An 18,968-nucleotide genomic window follows, 5' to 3' on the forward strand; every position below is an offset into this window, starting at 1 on the left:
TGCATCAATTGCTTGGTTCAATGTCCACTTTATTTAACAAATCTGTTTTGTTTTAAAAAAAAAAAAAGCTTCATTCCATGTACCCACTTGGGCCAAATCACTACAAAGCCCTGTTTCACAATCTAATAAAGATTTAACACCCATCACTCTCTTGAATTACCAGTTAGTCTTGGACCTCCTCCATATTTGCTGTAGAAAATGTCAGCTGCATACTCAGATATTCTCTTCATAATCGATATTTTATCTGGATGGAGCTTGTCATGGGAACATAGGCAAGCATGATTATCAATAGGCTTGGTAGGTGTGGATTCATCCAACCACTTCTGCAGCCATTCAAGAGAGACAAACTCATAGGGCTCTGAAGAAAAAAGAGAACAGGAAGAAACTATGTATTTTTACAGCTTTTTGACTAAGTGATAGTCATTTTCCTCAAAAGACAGCACAAACTCAGTCCAAAGTGAACAGAATCCAGAGTCACTGTTCCAAGATTTCTAACTGAGAGTGGCACAATGCTCCAGTTAACTACCACTCCTGCATTCCCAGGGCAGCGCCTGGGAACTAGTCTACACAGGGCCCTAAGAGGTCGGCTGGTATTATTAACCACATTCTACAAGAAGCATCCACAGAGAGAAGTGTCTTGCTTGATGGCACAGCAGAGCTTTGATCAGGATACCTTGCCTGACTCCTACAAGTCCCGCTCTACACCAGCTGGCAAATCTCCTGGCTCCATCCCCCACTGTTAATTCCATGAAGTATTTCCATAAACACTTTGCAGAAGGATGTGTTACACATCTATAAATTAAAGAGAGGCTAGATCGGGCTCTAAGTTAGAAACTAAATCAACCTTACCAGCTATAACCACATTTCATAGGCCCCTTTCAACTACTGAGCCTTTCCACATCAAGCTGTGGCTGGGTGTTGACCAAGAAAAGTCACTTCTGCTCCACCAAAATCTACTCAGCTTAATAATATTTATTTCAAGGAAGTAATCTTGAAGCATATTAGAACTTAAATTATTGAATTTTGAAGTTGCAAAAATTAAGACAAACCAAGAATTTCTAAGTGAGTTTCAGTTTGGGGAAAGGGAGCCAGAGAATTCCCTAAAAGCCAAAATTAAAGATAAAGGGACAACTTTGATTACTTACAAAGATCTCCCGTGAGTCCCAGCATAAAACATAGAAGAAAACATACAGAGGTTGAATTTATAGATTTGTATTACATACTACTGACGAGATCTCTGGGGTAGACATGCCAATGCAATGCCCATCTTGGCCACTCTTCAGAGGGTTACTCATATAGGAAACTCCCATTTTTAGTGTCAAACATTTGTTTTCACAAAACAAAATGTGCTACTACTATCAAATCCCTTATTTGTGCCAAAACCAAGCACGCTCAAGCCTTCAACTGAGCTCTCAAGACTCCGGTAGAGGAAGAGCACAGGACTGCCAGGTGAGGCCAAGGTCTAATCCAAGTTCTGCCACTGAGAAACTGAACTTGAGCAAGTCACTTAAACTCTCTATGTCCAGGTCTTTAATTTGTACAATGAAGGTAATAATACCTGCCTTCTACCTACCTCACAGAGATGTTGTGGAGTGTAAAAGATAAGCTATGTGAAGTATTTTGAGCTTTTTGGAAGAAAAGAGATACAGAAAAGTTAATTATACATTCACACAGTATATAAAAGAGGACACCTTAAGATGTAGAACAGTCACAATAGTTTTGGCATCCTACAACTGGTCCCTGAATGACTAATTACATTCAACATACCTTCCATTTTTACTTGCCATTTGTCAGATTTAACCTGCAGGCCTACAATACTTGGGAATCTGGAGACTATAGGACAAAATTCAAGAATAATTCTCCAGATTTCTGGCTTCCAAGTGGGTGGGGAAGGATGCATGGAGTGCAATGCCCACTGCTTTTTTTTTTTTTTTTTTTTTTTGGGGGGGGGGGGGTCGGTCGTGGGGTTTGAACTCTGGGCCTGAACACTGTCCCTCAGCTCTTCAGCTCAAGGCGAGCACTCTACCACTTGAGCTACAGTGCCACTTCCTGCTTTCTGGTAGTTTATTGGAGATAAACAGTTTCATAGACTTTCCTGCCAGGGCTAGCTCTGAACCGCGATCCTCAGATCTCAGCCTCCTGAGAAGCTAGGATTACAGGCATGAGCCACAGGCGCCCAGCTGCCCACTGCTTTTAACAGAATGAATAAAACTTCAGAATTCAACCATGACAAGGAAAAAGAACCTGGGCTATCTTATCAAAGTGCATAAAGAACTCCTTGCCAGGTGTAATCTACGGGAATTCAAGGCCCAGGGTGACTATAACCCTGACCTGAAGAGCAACAGTGGGAATTGGAGATAGGAGGGTCAATTTTTTTAAATACTCTATTACAGTCAGAGAGAAAACTTCTGAACCAAGATTATTGTTTGGTTTTCCAATAATTCAATATGAAAAAAACTAGGAAAAAAATCAGAAAAATCACATATGATTTTATGTAAGATAAGGAAGAAAGAACAGTCAGAGTCTAAGTCTGCTCTAACATCATGCTGTCAGTTTTCTAGATTTCTAGGTTTGGTAGGCAGTGACTGAGACTATACAGGTCTGTCTTTCCATTAGCCATCTCTACCACCATAAAGAGTTGTATGGATTGCTAAGAGCTAACAAAGACTACTGACACAATTTTTACACTAAAGAACCGTGGCACGGTATTAAAGATGTTTTTTTGGTATTTGCAATTCAGTAAACCACCTAGTATTGCCTTAAAAAGCTATTTTGTGGGGCTGGGAAGGTGGCCCAGTGGTAGAGCGCTTGCCTTGCATGTATGAAGCCCTGGGTTCGATTCCTCAGCACCACATAAGCAAAAAAGGTTCGATTCCTCAGCACCACATAAGCAAAAAGAAAAAACCGGAAGTGGCACTGTGGTTCAAGTAGTACAGCGCTCGCCTTGAGCTGAAGGATAGCATCCAGGTCCAGAGTTGAGGCCCCACGACCGGACCCCCCCCCCCAAAAAAAAAAAACAACCAAAAAACGATTTTGTATCCAGGGGGAGATATTAGATGTATGAAATTTCAGTGTTTAATGGACCAAAAAAAGTAACTTAAGGGCTGGGAAGGTGGCTCAGTGGTAGAGCGCTTGCCTTCATGCATGAGGCCCTGGGTTCGATTCCTCAGCACCCCATAAGCAAAAAGAAAAAAGCCGGAAGTGGCGCTGTGGCTCAAGTGGTAGAGGGCTAGCCTTGAGCTGAAGAGCTGACAGAGCCCAGGCCCCATGACAGAGTTCAGGCCCCATGACCGGACCCAAAAAAAAAAAAAAAAAAGTAACTTAAAATATTTGGCAAGGAGTATTAGAAATAACCGAAGTTCAAAAAGTAACTTAAAATATTTGGCAAGGAGTATTAGAAATAACCGAAGTTCAAAAGAATGCTTGGCTTTTTAATGGAATAAATTGTGAAAAGTTAAGAGTCTAAAGCAGTCATGATATCAAAAACATTTACAATACCTTAAAAATTCTAATTTAAATAACCAGGACCAAAAGGATAGGTATTTCCAATGTGGCTTAGATTTTAGGATAAGTGGCCCATTTTTGTTGTTGTTGTTATTGTTTTTTGTCAGTCATGGGGCTTAAACTCAAGACACCTAGCCACTGTCTGTGAGCTTTTTCAAACAAAGCTAGTGTTCTATCACTTTGAGCATGGTGCCACTCCAGTTTTCTGGTGGCTAATTGGATGAAGATAAGAGTCTCATGGATTTTCCTGCCCAGGCTGCTTTGAACTGCGATGCTTAGATTTCAGCTTCCTGAGTAGCTAGGATTACAAGCTACTAGCACCTGGCTAAGCGGTCCAATTTTTAAATATGTTGTACCAAGATTGGATTTTAAAACTGTACAATAAAGAGTCTTAACTGGCAGCAGGAAACCTTGGTCATTGACTTTGAACTTTTACAACATTTTAGAGCAAAACAGACTTCACTTTACTATGTAAGTTTTACTATGTAAGGAAATAAAAAATTAATGTAAAGTGCTTGACAAAAGTATGAAAGACAGAAATAAGCATAAACATAAGCATAGACTCCGATATACTAAGCATTATTAGAAGCACAGTGCTGTTAATTTGAACTAAGTAGTTTAAATAAAGAATGGTTCCCAATGGCATTTATTTTTATTTTTTGGTCTATCATGGGTGTTGAACTCTGGGCCTGGGCGCTGTCCCTCAGCTCTTCAGATCAAGGCTAGTGCTCTACCAATTGAGCCACAGAGCCACTTCTGGTTTTCTGGTGGTTTATTGGAGATAAGAGTCTCACACTTTCATACTGGGACTGGCTTTGAATCACAATCCTCAGATCTGAGCTTCAGGAGTAGCTAGGATTATAGGTGTGAGCCATCCAAGCCCAGTTCCTTTTTCTTTTCTTTTTTTTTTTTTAAACTCAGAGCCTGAGCATTGTCTCTGAGGTTTTATGCTAGGCTTAAGGCTACAAACATACCACTTGAGCCACAGCTCCACTCCTGGTTTTTTCCTTGTTCATTGGAACTAAGTTTCTCATGGATTTGTCTGATGGAGCTGACTGTGAAGCTCAACTCTCAGCCTCCTGAGTAGCTAGGATTACAGGCATGAGACACTGGGGGCACCCAGCCAATTTTTCATTTTAATGTCCTGGGATCCAAACCAGGGCCTCTCCTAAGCTAAAAAAGTGTGCTACTACTGAGCTTCACTCTCAGTTCTCACTATAGTATTCCTCTTCAGGTTTTGGGGAAGTTCTTTTCTGTTGCATAGATCCCACCTCCTTTGAACAGAACTGTGCGAGTTCAGTAATGGGAATCATGGGTTCATCTCAAGTCATTTCCTAGTAGATAAAGGTCAATGCAATACATTCAGATAATGCCAATCTTCAAACAGAGTGAATGTCAATCTTTAAGCAGAGTGAATGTAACAGCTTATAAAGAATCAAAAATAGTTAAGATATTTGTTGCTGTTATACTGGGGATTAAAACCAGCTCTGTGCTAAACATGTGATTAACTTCTAGAGAGTTTTAGAAACTATTCTTACAAATTTAGTATTTGTAGTCACCTTTGGTTTTTACAATTATGCCAGTCATGGAAAATTAAGATATAAAAAAGATAAGGCATAATCATGCTTGATCATTTATTTCCTGTTAGAACTCAATTTATTCTCTTATGTGAAAAGGAGTAAGGTCTGAGGAATTAAAGTGACCAGGGGCATATACGCCTTAAAAGTATTGGCTTCTTTAACAGTAGGTAAACGTGAGTAGACACAATGGGAAAGGATGAGCTGGGCTGAGTGGGTTATTTCTAAGGAACCAAAGAGGAACTAACTAGAAAGCTTTTCTACTCCTAGAACATTTGTGGTTCAATTTCAAGTTAATCTAATAATATTACAAATTGTTACTGATAGAAAAGTAAAGTAACTATGCCTATCTTAGGTTAAGATAAATAGTATGTGAAGAAAAAGAAAATTTCAGTAGTATTTAAACCAGAAGTAAAACAGCTCGGGGTATGTGTCAAGCACAAAAATCTATGTTAGGTATGCAGAATACTTCCCAAAGAAAATGAAAATAAAAATGTAAGATGCTACACAGCACACATATCATGGCTGGTTTACACTGTAATTTCAGAGTACAATTTCTGGCTTTTGTGGGTTATAAGGGAAGGGAAAAATTTGCTCATACACATTTTTTTGTGAACATGAAAACACAAGACACTTCTATAGCAATAGTGCTATGCTAGAATATCTTACAGACCAGCTCCAGCAGGTAACCTTTGGTACAGCTCCTGAACTTCTTCATGCTTTGCTTTTCCTTTATCCACACTTTGCTTACGCATATCAGCCATTTCAATGCACCACTCCTCAAACTTGGAATTATCGCGATCTACCAGCTCTTGAAGAAAAGCTATTCAAGAGAGAAATATAAGAGATTATCTTGTTTTTTTGGTCAGTCATGGGGCTTGACTCTGGGCCTGGGTGCTGTCCCTCAGTTCTTTTAGCTCAAGGCTAGCACTCTACCACTTGAGCCACAGTGCCAGTTCCAGTTTTCTGGTGGTTTACTGGAGGTAAGAGTTTCATAGACTTTCCTGCCCAGGCTGGATTTGAACCACGATCCTCAGATCTCAGCCTCCTCAGTAGCTAGGATTATAGGTGCTAGCCACCAGCACCCGGCTGGATTATCTTGGTTTTAGAAGCCAAAGAATTGGCTGAGAAGGTGGATCAGTGGTAGAGTGCTTGCCTTGCATGCATGAGGCCCTGGGTTCTATTCCTCAGCACCACATAAGCAGAAAAAGCCAGAAATGGCACTGTGGCTCAAGTGGTAGAGCACTAGCCTTGAGCTGAAGAGCTCAGGGACAGTGTCCCGGCCCAGAGTTCAGGCCCCACAACCAACCAACCAACCAAAAAAAAAAAAAAAAGACAAAAGAATCAGCCAGGCACCAGTGGCTCACACTTGTAATCCTAGCTACTCAGGAGGCTGAGATCTAAGAGCCAGGATTCAAAGCCAGCCCTAGAGGAGAAGTCCCTATAAGACCCTTCTCTCTAATTAAACACTCACAAACTAGAAGAGGAGCTGTGGCTTAAGTGCTAAAGCACTAGCCTTGAGCAAAAGAACTCAGGGAAAGTGCCCAGACCTTAAGCTCAAGTACTACAACCAATCCAAAAAAAAAAAAAAAAAAGCCAGGTAACAGGCTCACGCCTGTAATCCTCGCTACTCAGGAGGCTGAGATCTGAGGCTCAAGATTCAAAGCCAACCCGGGCAGGGAAGGGTTATCTCCAATAAACCACTCGAAAACCTGAAGTGGCGCTGTGGCTCAAGTGGTAGAGCACTGGCCTTGAGCTGAAGAGTGCAGGGACAGTACCTAGGCCCAGAGTTTAAGCCCCACAACTGACAACAACAACAAAAAAAGAGCCGGCCGCTGGTGGATCACGCCTGTAATCCTAACTACTCAGGAGGCTGAGATTTGAGGATTGAGGCTCAAAGCCAGCCTAGGCAGGAAAGTCTGTGAAATGCTTATCTCCAATAAACCACCAGAAAACCAGAAGTGGCGCTGTAGCTCAAGTGGTAGAGCACTAGCCTTGAGCTGAAGAGCTGAGGGACAGCATTCAGGCCCAGAATTCAAGCCCCACGAGACAAAATAAATAAATAAATGAATAAAGGAAGAACCATGTTGATCTTTAAATGATATCAAAAACTGGACAACACAGTTTGGTGGGAACTACCTACTATGCATGGTCTCTCTTCTGTTAAAGAGCTCCAAAGACAAAACTGAAAAGGATACCCACTGAAATAAAACCTAAGTGACCTGCCTCAACTAGTTCTCAACACCATCAATCACTCTAAATGAGAAATGGTTCAAAAATACCACTTCAAAACAGATACCACAGCTTGCACATAAGTACTAGGTAAAATGATACAACTGCCTTCAGGCCAGTAGCATCAACTCTTGCTATTATAAACTTAACAAAATAAAACCAAATGTCAATTACCTTTTGGGATTTCAGTGTTTGTGCATGTTCATGTAAACCAGTCCTGAGGCTTAAATTAAGAATTTGAGTACTGTCCCTTAGCTTTTTTGCTCAAGGCTAGTGCTCTACCACTGGAGCCACACCTCTACTTCTGACTTTTTGGTGGTTAATCAAAGGAAGGAGTCTCAAAGACTCTCCTGCCTGGGCTAACTTTGAACTGCGATCCTCAGATTTCAGCCTCCTGAGTAGCTTGGATAATAGCATGAGCCAAAAAAAAAAAGCCAGAAGTTAGCTGTAGCTTAAGTGGTAGAGTAGCCTTGAGCACAAAAGTTCAAGGACAGTGTCTAGGCCCTGAGTTCAAGCCACATGACCAGCGCACACAAGCACACACATACTTATGCATGCATATAAGCACAATTTCCACTGACATTTACCATATGGAATCAAATTCATACTAGAAGCAACCTGGTATCTGTCATTAACTTTTGGGTATCTCATTCTAAAACATCTGCCTGATATAATCCTGGGAATGAGATTACCTGGGACTTGAATTGTGGTGTTGGGTTTTTCTTGGGTTTGCAGTCTATAAACCAACATGTACGCATTCCGAGAGCAATGTGTTCCTTTGCCACACTTTGGTTTCCGTGTCTGAGACTTGGAAGGTTCTGCTGGGGAAGAGAAATAAAAAACAATGTAACTAGATCACCAAGGGTTTGTTTAGGCTTTAGTGGGACACAATTTCTAAAATACTTATGAAAGACATGGTAACATGGAATTAAAACATTTTAAAAAGCCAAACAAATATATTGAGGTCATTAAATCGGGGAGATATTTTTTAAATGATTATTATCTACTCTCACCTGCCATTTTCCAATTTTACAAGATGTAACCAAAGTACGTTTTCTGAGGACAAATCTGGAATAAAGCACTACTACTATGTTGTTATTTTAATATTAGTCTTAAATTCAATTAAATTCAGACTAACATCACCATTGAGGGTACAAAGCATTACATACAATATTCATGAAAATTTTCAATAGCTTAAGCTACAAAAAATGGTGAAAATTTCATTTAAAGTCAACCTGTACTAAATACGGAGATCCTGTCTCAAAAAGAAAAAAAACAGAAGTTATGGAATCTGAAAAGTCATTTTAGATTTTTAGTTGTCCTGCTTATATCTACTTGTTGAACGACATTTAATTTAGTTAAAAACTAAATTCAGCCGGGCGCTGGTGGCTCACGCCTGTAATCCTAGCTACTCAGGAGGCTGAGATCTAAGGATCACAGTTCAAAGCCAGCCCGGGCAGGAGAGACTGTGAGACTCCTATCTCCAATAAACCACCAGAAAACCAGAAGTGGCGCTGTAGCTCAAGTGGTAGAGTGCTCGCCTTGAGCTGAAGAGCTGAGGGACAGCGCCCAGGCCCAGAGTTCAAGCCCCACAACCGACAAAAAAAAAAAAAAAAAAAAACTAAATTCAGCCAGGCACCAGTGGCTCACTCCTATAATCCTAGCTACTCAGGAGGCTGAGATCTGAGGATCGTGGTTCAAAGCCAGCCCGGCAAGAAAGTCTATGAGACTCTTATTTCCAAGTAACCACCAGAAAATCATAAATGGCGCTGCTACGGCTCAAGTGGTAGAGCACTGCCTTGAGCTGAAGAGCAGAAGGGCAGTGCCCAGGTTCAGAGTTCAAGCCCCATGACCAACCAAAGAAAACCAACAAAACTAAAATCAACTGCTGGAGGCATATAGTTCATGTGGTAGAACATTTGCCTAGCAAACATTTTAGAGAGAAAAAAGAGAGGAGAGGAAGAATGAGGGGGTAGAGAGGAAAGAAAGGGGAGAGGGGAGGTAGAGAGGAGAGAAAGGGGAGAAAGGGGGAAGAGGAGAGAAAGGGGGGGGGAAGAGAGAAGAAAGGGGGACAAAAGAGATGGGGCCAGAGAGAGGGAGAGAAAGGGAGAGAGGGGGACAAAAGGGAGAAAGGGAGAGATGGGGGAGGGAAGAAACAGAGGGAGAGAAGAGAAAGGGGAAGAGAGAGGGAAACAAAGAGGAGGGAGGAGGGGGAGGGAGAAGAAAGGGGAGAGGGAGAGAGGAAGAGAGACACAGAAAGAGAGAGAGAGAGAGAGAGAGAGAGAGAGAGAGAGAGAGAGAGCGCATGTGCCAACAGTGCGGCTTAAACTCAGGTCCTGAGTGCTGTCCCTAAACTTTTTTGCTCAAAACTTGAACCACAGCTCCACTTTTGGCTGATGGTTAACTGGAGATAAGTCTCTTGGATTTGCCTGGACTGACTCTGAAAACATCCTGAGCAACTATGACAAGAGGCACGAGCCAAAGGCATCCAGGTTAGTAGTGTGTAACAATCCTGAGCCATAATAATGTAGCAAAAATATTTCTAGTAACAAAATAATTTGTATTTTAAAAGGGCACTCACAACTTAAAGGTTTTACCTAGATCTTCCTCAATCCCTAGCTGCAATTTCTTCCCCTCCATCTTTTCTATGTCTTCATCATTAAACTTATACCATTCGCCAGACTGTGGATCTTTCACATGGGCAATGTAGTGGCCAGAATAAGCACTCACTCCTCTATGTATGAGAACTGCACTGAGCTCATACACGTAAGAGCCACCTGCACAGAGAGAAAGGGAAAATGGAATAGATATTTTGGACAATACTAGTCTTGAAGCTCAAGTACAAGCTGCAACGATTATACATCTTAACACTTCTGATAGAATTTAAAATGTCAGCTAAGATAAACTAATTTTTAGTCTTACAAACTAAAGCAGCAGACCTTACCTTAAACAGAGTACTATTTTCAAATCTCCATTCCCTGTATAAGTATATCCACATAAAACACAGGATCAGGGCATTCAGGATTGATAAACTGAAGCACAATGGACCTTATCCTAACTAGTTAGGGTCATATGCTTACCAAGAAACAAGTGTTCACACTTAATTGAGCATTGGTGGCTGATGCCTGTAATCTTAGCTACACAGGAGGCTGAGATTTGAGGATCAGGGTTCTAGGCCAGCCCTAGCCAGAATGTCAATGAGACTTTTTTTGGTTGGTCATGGGGCTTGAACTCAGGGCCTGGGCACTCTCCCTGAGCTTTTTCACTCAAGGTTAGTGCTATACCACGCTGAGCCACAGGTGGGCCACTACTAGTTTCCTGGTAGTTGACTGGAGATAAAAGTCTCAGGGTTGCTGGGCACTAGTGGCTCCCACCTGTAATCCTAGCTACTCAGGAGGCTGAGATCAGCCCAGGCAGGAAAGTCCGTGAGACTCTTATCTCCAATTAACCACCCGAAAAGTGGTGCTGTGGCAAGTGGTACTGTGGCTCAAGTGGTAGAGCGCTTACCTTGAGCTGGAGAGTTCATCTAGGTGTAGAGTTCAAGCCCCATGACCAACCAAAAAAACAAACAAACAAAAAAAGCCTCAGGGACTTTCCTGCCCAGGCCAGGTTTGAACTGAGATCCTCAGAGCAGCTAGGTTTACTGGCGTGAGCCACCAGAGCCACTGTGAGACTCTTATCTCCACAATATACCACTAAAAAACCAGAAGTGGAACTGTAACTCAAGTAGTAGAGTACCAGCCTTGAGTGAAAAAGCTAAGGGATGGTGGCTCACTCTTGTAATCCTAGGTACTCGGGAGGCTGAGATCTGAGGATCACAGTTCAAAGCCAGCTCAGGCAAAAAAGCCTAAGATTCTTATCAAATAATCCCCCAGAAAACTGGCAGTGGTGCTGTGGCTCAAGTGGTAGAGTGCTCACCTTGAGCTGAAGAGCTGAGGGATAGCACCAAGGCCCAGAGTTCAAGCCCCACGATTGACCTTCCCCCTCCCCCCCAAAAAATAGAGGCTGAGATCTGAGGATAGCAGTTCAAAGTTAGCCCAGGCAGGAAAGTCTGTGAGACTATTTTTTTTGCACCAGTCCTGGGACTTGAACTACTGTCCCTGGGCTCCTTTTGCTTAAGGCTAGCACTCTACTACTACCTGAGCCACAGTGCTACTTTTTGGCTTTTCCTGTGATTAATGGGAGTTAAGAGTCTCACAGACATTTCTGCCCAGGCTGGCTTTGAACTGCAGTCCTCAGATCCCAGCCTCCTGAGTAGCTAGGATTATAGGCATGAGCCACTGACACCAACCCAATGGAGTCAGGACAACAATATTTAGACTAAGATAACAAGTACATGAGTTTAGGGTAGCAAAACACCTTTGTCATTCTTTAGTATTAACTTTTAGGCCCTTAGTCATATTGACTTAGGTGCTCTACTGAGAGGCAATGTGAGAAACATCTCCTCTAAATGCCTTTGTTTTCAGAGGTTACCAAATATTTGTTACTCATCACAAGATCACAAGTTACAGCTCTGAGCATTATAACCATCACTGCTTGTTTAAAATTTACCTTTATGTTCCACATAAGGCTCCATATCCAAAATTTCTGAGAAGCCAATGTAGGTATTCAGCTTTTTTTTATGTCCAGTTTGCCTAACCAAAAGAAAAGCTGATTACATTTATATATACCACAGACAGAAAACAATTAGAAAACATGGATAAGCTCTACCAGGGTTTTGGGGTTTTTTTTTGGGGGGAAGGGGGGTCAGTGTGGGGCTTGAACTGAGGGCCTGAGTCCCTTTGTACTCAAGGTTAGCACTCCACCACTTGAGCCACAGCACCACTTCTGTTTTTTTGAGTGGTTAATTGGAGATAAGAGTCTCACAGGGACTTTTCTGTCCAGGCCAGCTTTCCAACTGCGATCTTCAGATCTCAGTCTCCTGAGTAGCTGGGATTACAAGTGTGAACCACTGGTGACCAGCTCTTTCTACCAGATTTTTTTTTCGGGGGGGGTGGGGGGAGGGAGTGGAAGAGAGGGGAGCTATGCTTAAACTCAGGACCTGGGCACTGACCCTGAGCTTCTTCTGCTCAAGGCTAGCACGCTACTACATGAGCCACAGCGGCACTTCCAGCTTTTTATGTTTATATGGTACTGAGGAATCACACCCAGGGCTTCATGAATGCTAGGCAAGCACTCTACCACTAAGCCACATTCCCAGCCCTCTACCAGGTATTTTAACAAACTCAACAGCAGCTAGATTTCACTTAGCATTGTAATAATTTGTATGTATGATCAGTAAACAATTCTGCTTTATGGAGACACAAAGGAAGAGGCTACAACGCTTGATAAGAAATGTACTCATTATCTTGCCCATGTAATTATAACTCCTCTGTACAGTATTTTCACAATTAAAAAAAATTTCTGCTTTATGACTGTGCAAAATAATAATGAACAGCATAAAAGGCTTAAGTTCCAAATATAGCTTATATCAAGAGAATACTGGACATGTGCAAAACTGCTTTCAATTCAGTTACAAGATGAAAAATACAGTCCCTTGGAAGAGAAGATATTATTGTATAAAAATTTCCTGCACTGCTAGGTGCCGGTGGCTCACGCCTGTAATCCTAGCTATTGAGGAGGCTGAGATCTGAGGATCATGGTTCAAAGCCAGCCCGGGCAGAAAAGTCCATGAGACTCTGATCTCCAATAAACTACTAGAAAACTGGAAGTGGCATTGTGGCTCAAGAGGTAGAGCGCTTGCCTTGAGCAGAAGAGTGCAGGGACAGCACCCAGGCCCAGAGTTCAACCCCCACAACCAACAAACAAAAAAAACTTCCTGTACCATATTACATATAATAAAAGTGTATCAAGGTAATTCAGTTATTTGCAGTTTTTAGTAATTTCTTATCACAAAAAAGTAAAAATTCCCTAGTTACTCAGAAGGCTGAGATCTGAGGGTCACGGTCTAAAGTCAGCCAGGGTAGGAAAAGTCTGTGAGACTCTTATCTTCAATTAACTACTAGAAAACTGGAAATTGCCCTGTAGCTCAAGTGGTAGAGCATTTAGCCTCGAGCAAAAAAAGCCCTTGAGACCACCACCACCAACAAATGTAAATTCTCCTACTTCTATAGTTCTCAGCTCTACACAGTTGGCTTGTTTAAAATTTTTTTACTTATAAAACCATGACATTTTGAAATATTGGTATTTCAAGATCATAGGCATCATCTATACAGTACATTGTAAAAATCCTCAACTTTTAAAGTTCAATTATTTTATTATCTCCTTCCCATGGCCAATCTGCAAGTCTGACAAAGACTCTCAGTACTTGAACATATTTACCTGTCAAAGACAAAACGCATGAGCTGCAAGTTCAGAGTGCAAGGAAGGCTAAGGAGTCGAATCTTTCTCGTAGCATTCTGTTTGCTTTGACAATTTTCACAAAAGTATCGATTGTCTCCTTCTAATTTTTCTTCCTGATCAGGAAATAAGACGTGGTTAAAAAAGAAGATACCAGCCAGTCACCAATGGCTTACAACTGTAATACTAGTTACTCAGGAGAGATCTGAGGATGATGGTTCAAAACTAGCCCTGTGCTGGGAATGTGGCTTAGAGGCAGAGTACTTCCCTAGCATGCATGAAGCCCTGGGTTAAATTCCTCAGTACCACATAAATAAAGACAGAAGTGGCATTGTGGCTCAAGTGATAGAGTGCTAGCATGGAGCAAAAGCTCTGGGGTAGTTCCCAGGCCCTGAGTTCAACCCCAGGGCTAGGAAAAAAGTAAAAAAATTAAGCTAGTCCTGGCAGGAAATTCTGTGAGACTCATCTCCAATAAATTAAAAAAAAAAAAAGTAGAGACCCACAAGATTAACAGTAACTTAGCTCTAATATTATCAATTTATTTGCAATGATATTTAAAGTAATACGATTTTTTAACACAAGGTTTTTTTTTTTTAAAGAAATGTAGTGCTATGGTCTCCCTGATATGTGGATGTTAAATCCAAAATGCAAGGAGATATGACAAAGTAAACAGGACTCGAGAAACAAAGGACCTCCACTCAACTTGTCCTGTCAATTCTAAATGACTCCATGTTCTTGACCCTATATATGGATGGGAGGGAAGCTAGGAGGGCCCAGAATTAAAAGGAAATGGGAAAATATGCAACAGAGGGGCCCATCAGCTGCACTGGACATTGATGAAAACAAACTAAGCAACTCAAGGGCACTGATGGGAGGGAGGGAATGAGAGGGAAAGAGGGAACAGCTAACACTAAACAAAAGGAAAGAAATGTACACATCACCTGATGTGGAAGAAATAGTTGTATTGTCAAAGCTCATAGAATTCACAAACATATACCATGATAATGACAATTTGCTTTGTGAATGTTAAAATGTGTTTGTGAATTTAACTAAGTATCACATCTCACAATACTGTGAAATTTGCGAAATTTATGTAATCACTTAATCTCAATAAAAAAATTATTAAAAAAAAAAAAAAGAAAGAAAGAAATGTAGTGCTAAATGCTCACAGCTGTAATCCTACTCAGGGTCCCAGCTACTGAACTTTTGCTTCATACAAAGTACTCAGGAAATATTCAGCTGAATATATTCAACAGACCATTACTTCAGGCATTCTAATATATGTTCTAAAGAAGTAGAAAAGCACAATATTTTAAGACAGGAAGCTGTATGCAATATGTTCAACTATTACCAACATGTCATACTTGGCAACTAAAATTTCCTCTAGAAGTTTCCCATTAAGCCAAAAAGGAACGACACTATACCTCTCTCTATATAAAGTAGTGGGAGAAGCAGGGCTCAAGTAAGTGGTCTGCCAAGCGAGTGTGATATTTTACTTCCAAACCTTAGTACTACTCTATGCATGTGTATAAAAATGTAAAAATATGGCATGTAGGATTATAGAAATATGGAGTGAAAGCCAGGCGCCAGTGGCTCACCCATGTAATCCTACCTACTCAGGAGGCTGAGATCTGAGGATCTCAGTTCAAAGCCAGCTCGGGCTTATCTTATCTCCAATAAACCACTCAGAAAACTGGAAGTGGCACTGTGGCTCCAGTGGTAGTGTGCTCACTTTAAGCTGAATAGTGCCTAGGCCCAAAGTTCAAGCCCCTTGACTAACAACAACAACAAAAAAAATGTATTTAGTCAATGACTCATGCCTGTAATCCTAGCTACTCAGGAGGCTAAGATCTGAGGACCAAAGTTTGAAGCCATTCTGGGCAGGAAAGTCTGTGAGAATCTTATCTCCAATTAAACACCAAAAAAGCCAGAAGTGGGGCTGTGTCTCAAGTCATGAAGCACTAGCCTTGAGCAAAAAGGATCTGGGATATTACCCAGTCCCTGAGTTTAAGCCTCATGGCATTAAAAAAAAAATGTATTTAATGCTTCCTAACTGTCATTATATGAAAAGGAAAATGCTGGGCTGGGAAGGTAGCTCAGTTGATAGAGTGCTTGCCTTGCATGCACGAGGCCCTGGGTTTGATTCCTCAGCACCACATAAACAGAAAAAGCCAGAAGTGGTGCCGTGGTTGGTTTCAACTTGGTTGGTTCAAGTGGTAGAGTGCTAGCCTTGAGCTGAAGAGCTGAGGGACAGAGCCCAAGCCCAGAGTTCAAGATCCACGACCAACAAAAAAAAAGGAAAATGCTGTGTATATAGTTATATATCTATGTTGTACAAAAATACACAACTACACACAAAGTAACTTGCAGTAGCCAAAAATTACTTTAAGATGCTGCCTGTGTCAGTACTTGGTATTTCATGCACAGAAAAAGCTGAACTAGTCAAATAATAATTTAATCAAAATACCATTCAAAATAGCATATAACTATTTTTTGTATGTTTTTTGTTGTAAAAATGCTGTACAGAAGGAGCAAATAACTCTTAATGAGTAACAACAATATATAATCAAAATTTCAATACCTTTAAAAATTCTGAGATACAATCTGTTAACTGTTTATGGCCTTGGATATTTAACTCCAGTTCATAGAACTTTGATAAAAGCTTAGATTCTCTGCCACACTGATTGCAACTACAATAAAGAGTGATAAAATTAAGATTAGAATGAGACAAGCAATAAAATACTATTATACATAAAATACATTCTAGAAAGACATAAAAAAAACTTATAATCGTAATTTGTTCTCTCTCATAAAAATTATGCTATATATTACAAGTTAGATAAAAAACAGAAAGTGTCTGGTGAGACCTAGTACTGTATGCATGGGAAATCCAAAAGAAGTACTATAGATTTACTCTTAGTTTTCTAGCCAGCTCTAGTCTTCCTCTTTGAAATCACTCCACACAGTCTGTATACAGTGAATGGCAAGAGTTGAATCAGATGCAGTTCCCAACACCTGGTTGGGGCCAACTGCAATTAGCAAATCAGTTGTTTACCCGTTCCTGTAGAAACGCACTGCTATAAATACTTCAGGTCCCATGATAACCCACAAAGGCAAAACAGATCTGGACTGAAAATCAAACATACAAGCAACAGTCTTACAATAAAATGTACCATGAAAAAGTCAGAATAGACTCACAGTTACATACAAGTACTCCCCACAGATCTGCCAAAGTCAGAACAGACTTACACAGTTACATACGCGTACTCCCCACAGAACTGCTGCTGCACAATGTTCCTCACATCTGGATTCTTTTGTTTAGACAATGTATCTTCCAACAGAGACATAAAGAGCTTAGAAAACTCCTGGGCATCCTATAAATGTGAATAAAAAGAAAATTTCTATCTTGTTTGACAAGCTCTAATACAAATTTTACAGGTTTCAGAAACTTCCTATCCTTAGCATTTTAAAAGAAGGACTGCAGCTATGGTGAGTCAGTTTGAGCCCACATGTTTATTTTCAGAAGCGCAATCAGGTAGCAAATAAAGACACTGATAACCAAAAACAGAAAAATATTAATTCTTAAAAAGTGTTCTATTTCATCCTACTTTATGAACACGGAAAAAAAGAACACTTAGGTGTAAGGTCTGCCCCGGGCCATGTAGGCCCTGTGCAGACACCTCCCAACCTCTTGGCTAAGTTTCTGCCCAGTATCTCTGTTACCTAGGTAATTGGCATACTTGGAAATAGTCACCTCCCTCCTGCTAGGTTATATGCTGGGTGGCCCTCAGATCACACCTCCCATGTGACCATAGGAGGGTCCCAGACCGAGGGCACATCCAGATCCAATGTGGTCACACCTTTTCCCCACCAGGTCACATCTCTTCCTGTCCCTGGCCTAGATAACTCCTGACCTGGGGGTGGGTCTCCCCCCTTTCAACCATTTCCTCTCCACCACCATGCACGGCTGGGGCAGCAGTTCAGTAAATAAACTTCTTTTCCTGCCTGAACAGCATGTGGTGTTCTCTTCATCGGCTATTTAATATACCTTACATTAAGTACTTCTGAATGCCAAAAATATTAAAAATATTTCCTACCTGCTGTTGCCCAGTGTCCAAGCCCAAGGCTTTCACAAATCCTGAAGGATCAATGTATCGTCTATTGCTGTTTTGCAGCAAAGCAAACAGGTATTGGAGATGCTCACAAATTGTCTGAGGCTCATAATCTATTAATAGAAAAGTATAAGGTTTTCCTGTTTCTCCCTTGGGCAGGGTGGCTATATATGCATGAGCATCTATGCTTAAGTCAGCCTGAACTACATAGTGTGAGACTTGTTTCAAATACACACACCCCTCTCCAGCATGTTTATAAATGTTTTACAAACACTATTAAAGGCTTTATTTATAAACTATTAATTAAGAACTATAGGAATGAAGCATCATACTTACAGCCCCTTCCCCTTTCCTCTTCACCTGCCAGAAACTAGTAATCACCTGACTATGAGTCAGCAAAGGATCCCAGACTCCGAGGTCACTTCCACATCCGCTAAGGTCATTTCCTGAACCACCCTAGTCATGCCCCCTCAGATATGAAAGGTTCCCCAGGCTCAGAGATCACTTCCACAACCGCTGTGGTCCCACCTCTGGCCTCCCACCTTTCCCTGTATAATCTAGCTCAATATGAATTCCCTCCTCTTTTTCTCTTTTTCCTTTCCATCTTTCTCTGTATACCTCCATCTCTTGCAGGCCAGCCGTTAGCTCTCCCCCTCAATAAACTCTCTTCTGCCTGAACCAGGTGGCAGTTTCCTTTTGGCTGAACCTTACAGTCAGTAATTAGTGGCCAAGCACTGAAAGTAAGCCCTCCCCCACCATGCCTTCCAACCTTTCTCCTCTCGGACGCCATCTCTTGTCACGTAGTCACTACAGGTACTTGGACATAAGTACAGTGCCTGCCGAAGCTCCAGGTTGAGAAACCACACTTGAAGAAATGTGTTAACGTAACAAGTGGCTCCAAGGTTAGTCAGGCCCACAAATGAGTTCTATACAAACACAAGATTATAATTATAAAATTAATTCCCCATGAGGGTAAAAGTTTATAAAAGGTTTCCTTGTATTTTCAAAGTAAGGATCTGTAAGCCTGGTAACTGGCATGGTAAGAACCACATCACATTTCTCGTGGCTGCAGGTGGGCATAACTTTCATGCAAGCACCACTATCATTTGACCACAGCAGTGGATAACTCAACTCGTAACACATATATTGCCTTCTCTAGCTATTTAAATCTAAAATGAGAACAGATGATTCTCAAATAGATTAT

General features: G+C 41.2%; 1 protein-coding gene across 3 annotated transcripts in view; it reads right to left on the reverse strand.

The window, feature by feature from the left end:
- Positions 1-18,968, reverse strand: part of Usp48 (ubiquitin specific peptidase 48) — a 69,941-nt gene that overhangs the window by 33,894 nt on the left and 17,079 nt on the right. Inside the window, exons 3-12 of one of the 3 annotated variants that reach the window (XM_042688553.1) lie at positions 18,534-18,690; positions 17,750-17,877; positions 16,902-17,026; positions 16,234-16,342; positions 13,635-13,768; positions 11,865-11,947; positions 9,911-10,090; positions 8,006-8,131; positions 5,755-5,904; positions 161-358 (exon numbers count right to left, since the gene is read on the reverse strand). In XM_042688553.1, the coding sequence (XP_042544487.1) occupies positions 161-358; positions 5,755-5,904; positions 8,006-8,131; positions 9,911-10,090; positions 11,865-11,947; positions 13,635-13,768; positions 16,234-16,342; positions 16,902-17,026; positions 17,750-17,877; positions 18,534-18,690 (1,390 nt within the window). Of the gene's footprint in view, positions 1-160; positions 359-5,754; positions 5,905-8,005; positions 8,135-9,910; positions 10,091-11,864; positions 11,948-13,634; positions 13,769-16,233; positions 16,343-16,901; positions 17,027-17,749; positions 17,878-18,533; positions 18,693-18,968 lie in introns of all 3 variants that reach the window. The other 2 variants (XM_042688552.1, XM_042688554.1) reach the window with 2 other exon arrangements.

This window comes from Dipodomys spectabilis, unplaced genomic scaffold (assembly GCF_019054845.1).
Source record: "Dipodomys spectabilis isolate Male_0828 unplaced genomic scaffold, ASM1905484v1 ptg000118l, whole genome shotgun sequence".
NCBI classification, from domain to species: Eukaryota; Metazoa; Chordata; class Mammalia; order Rodentia; family Heteromyidae; genus Dipodomys; species Dipodomys spectabilis.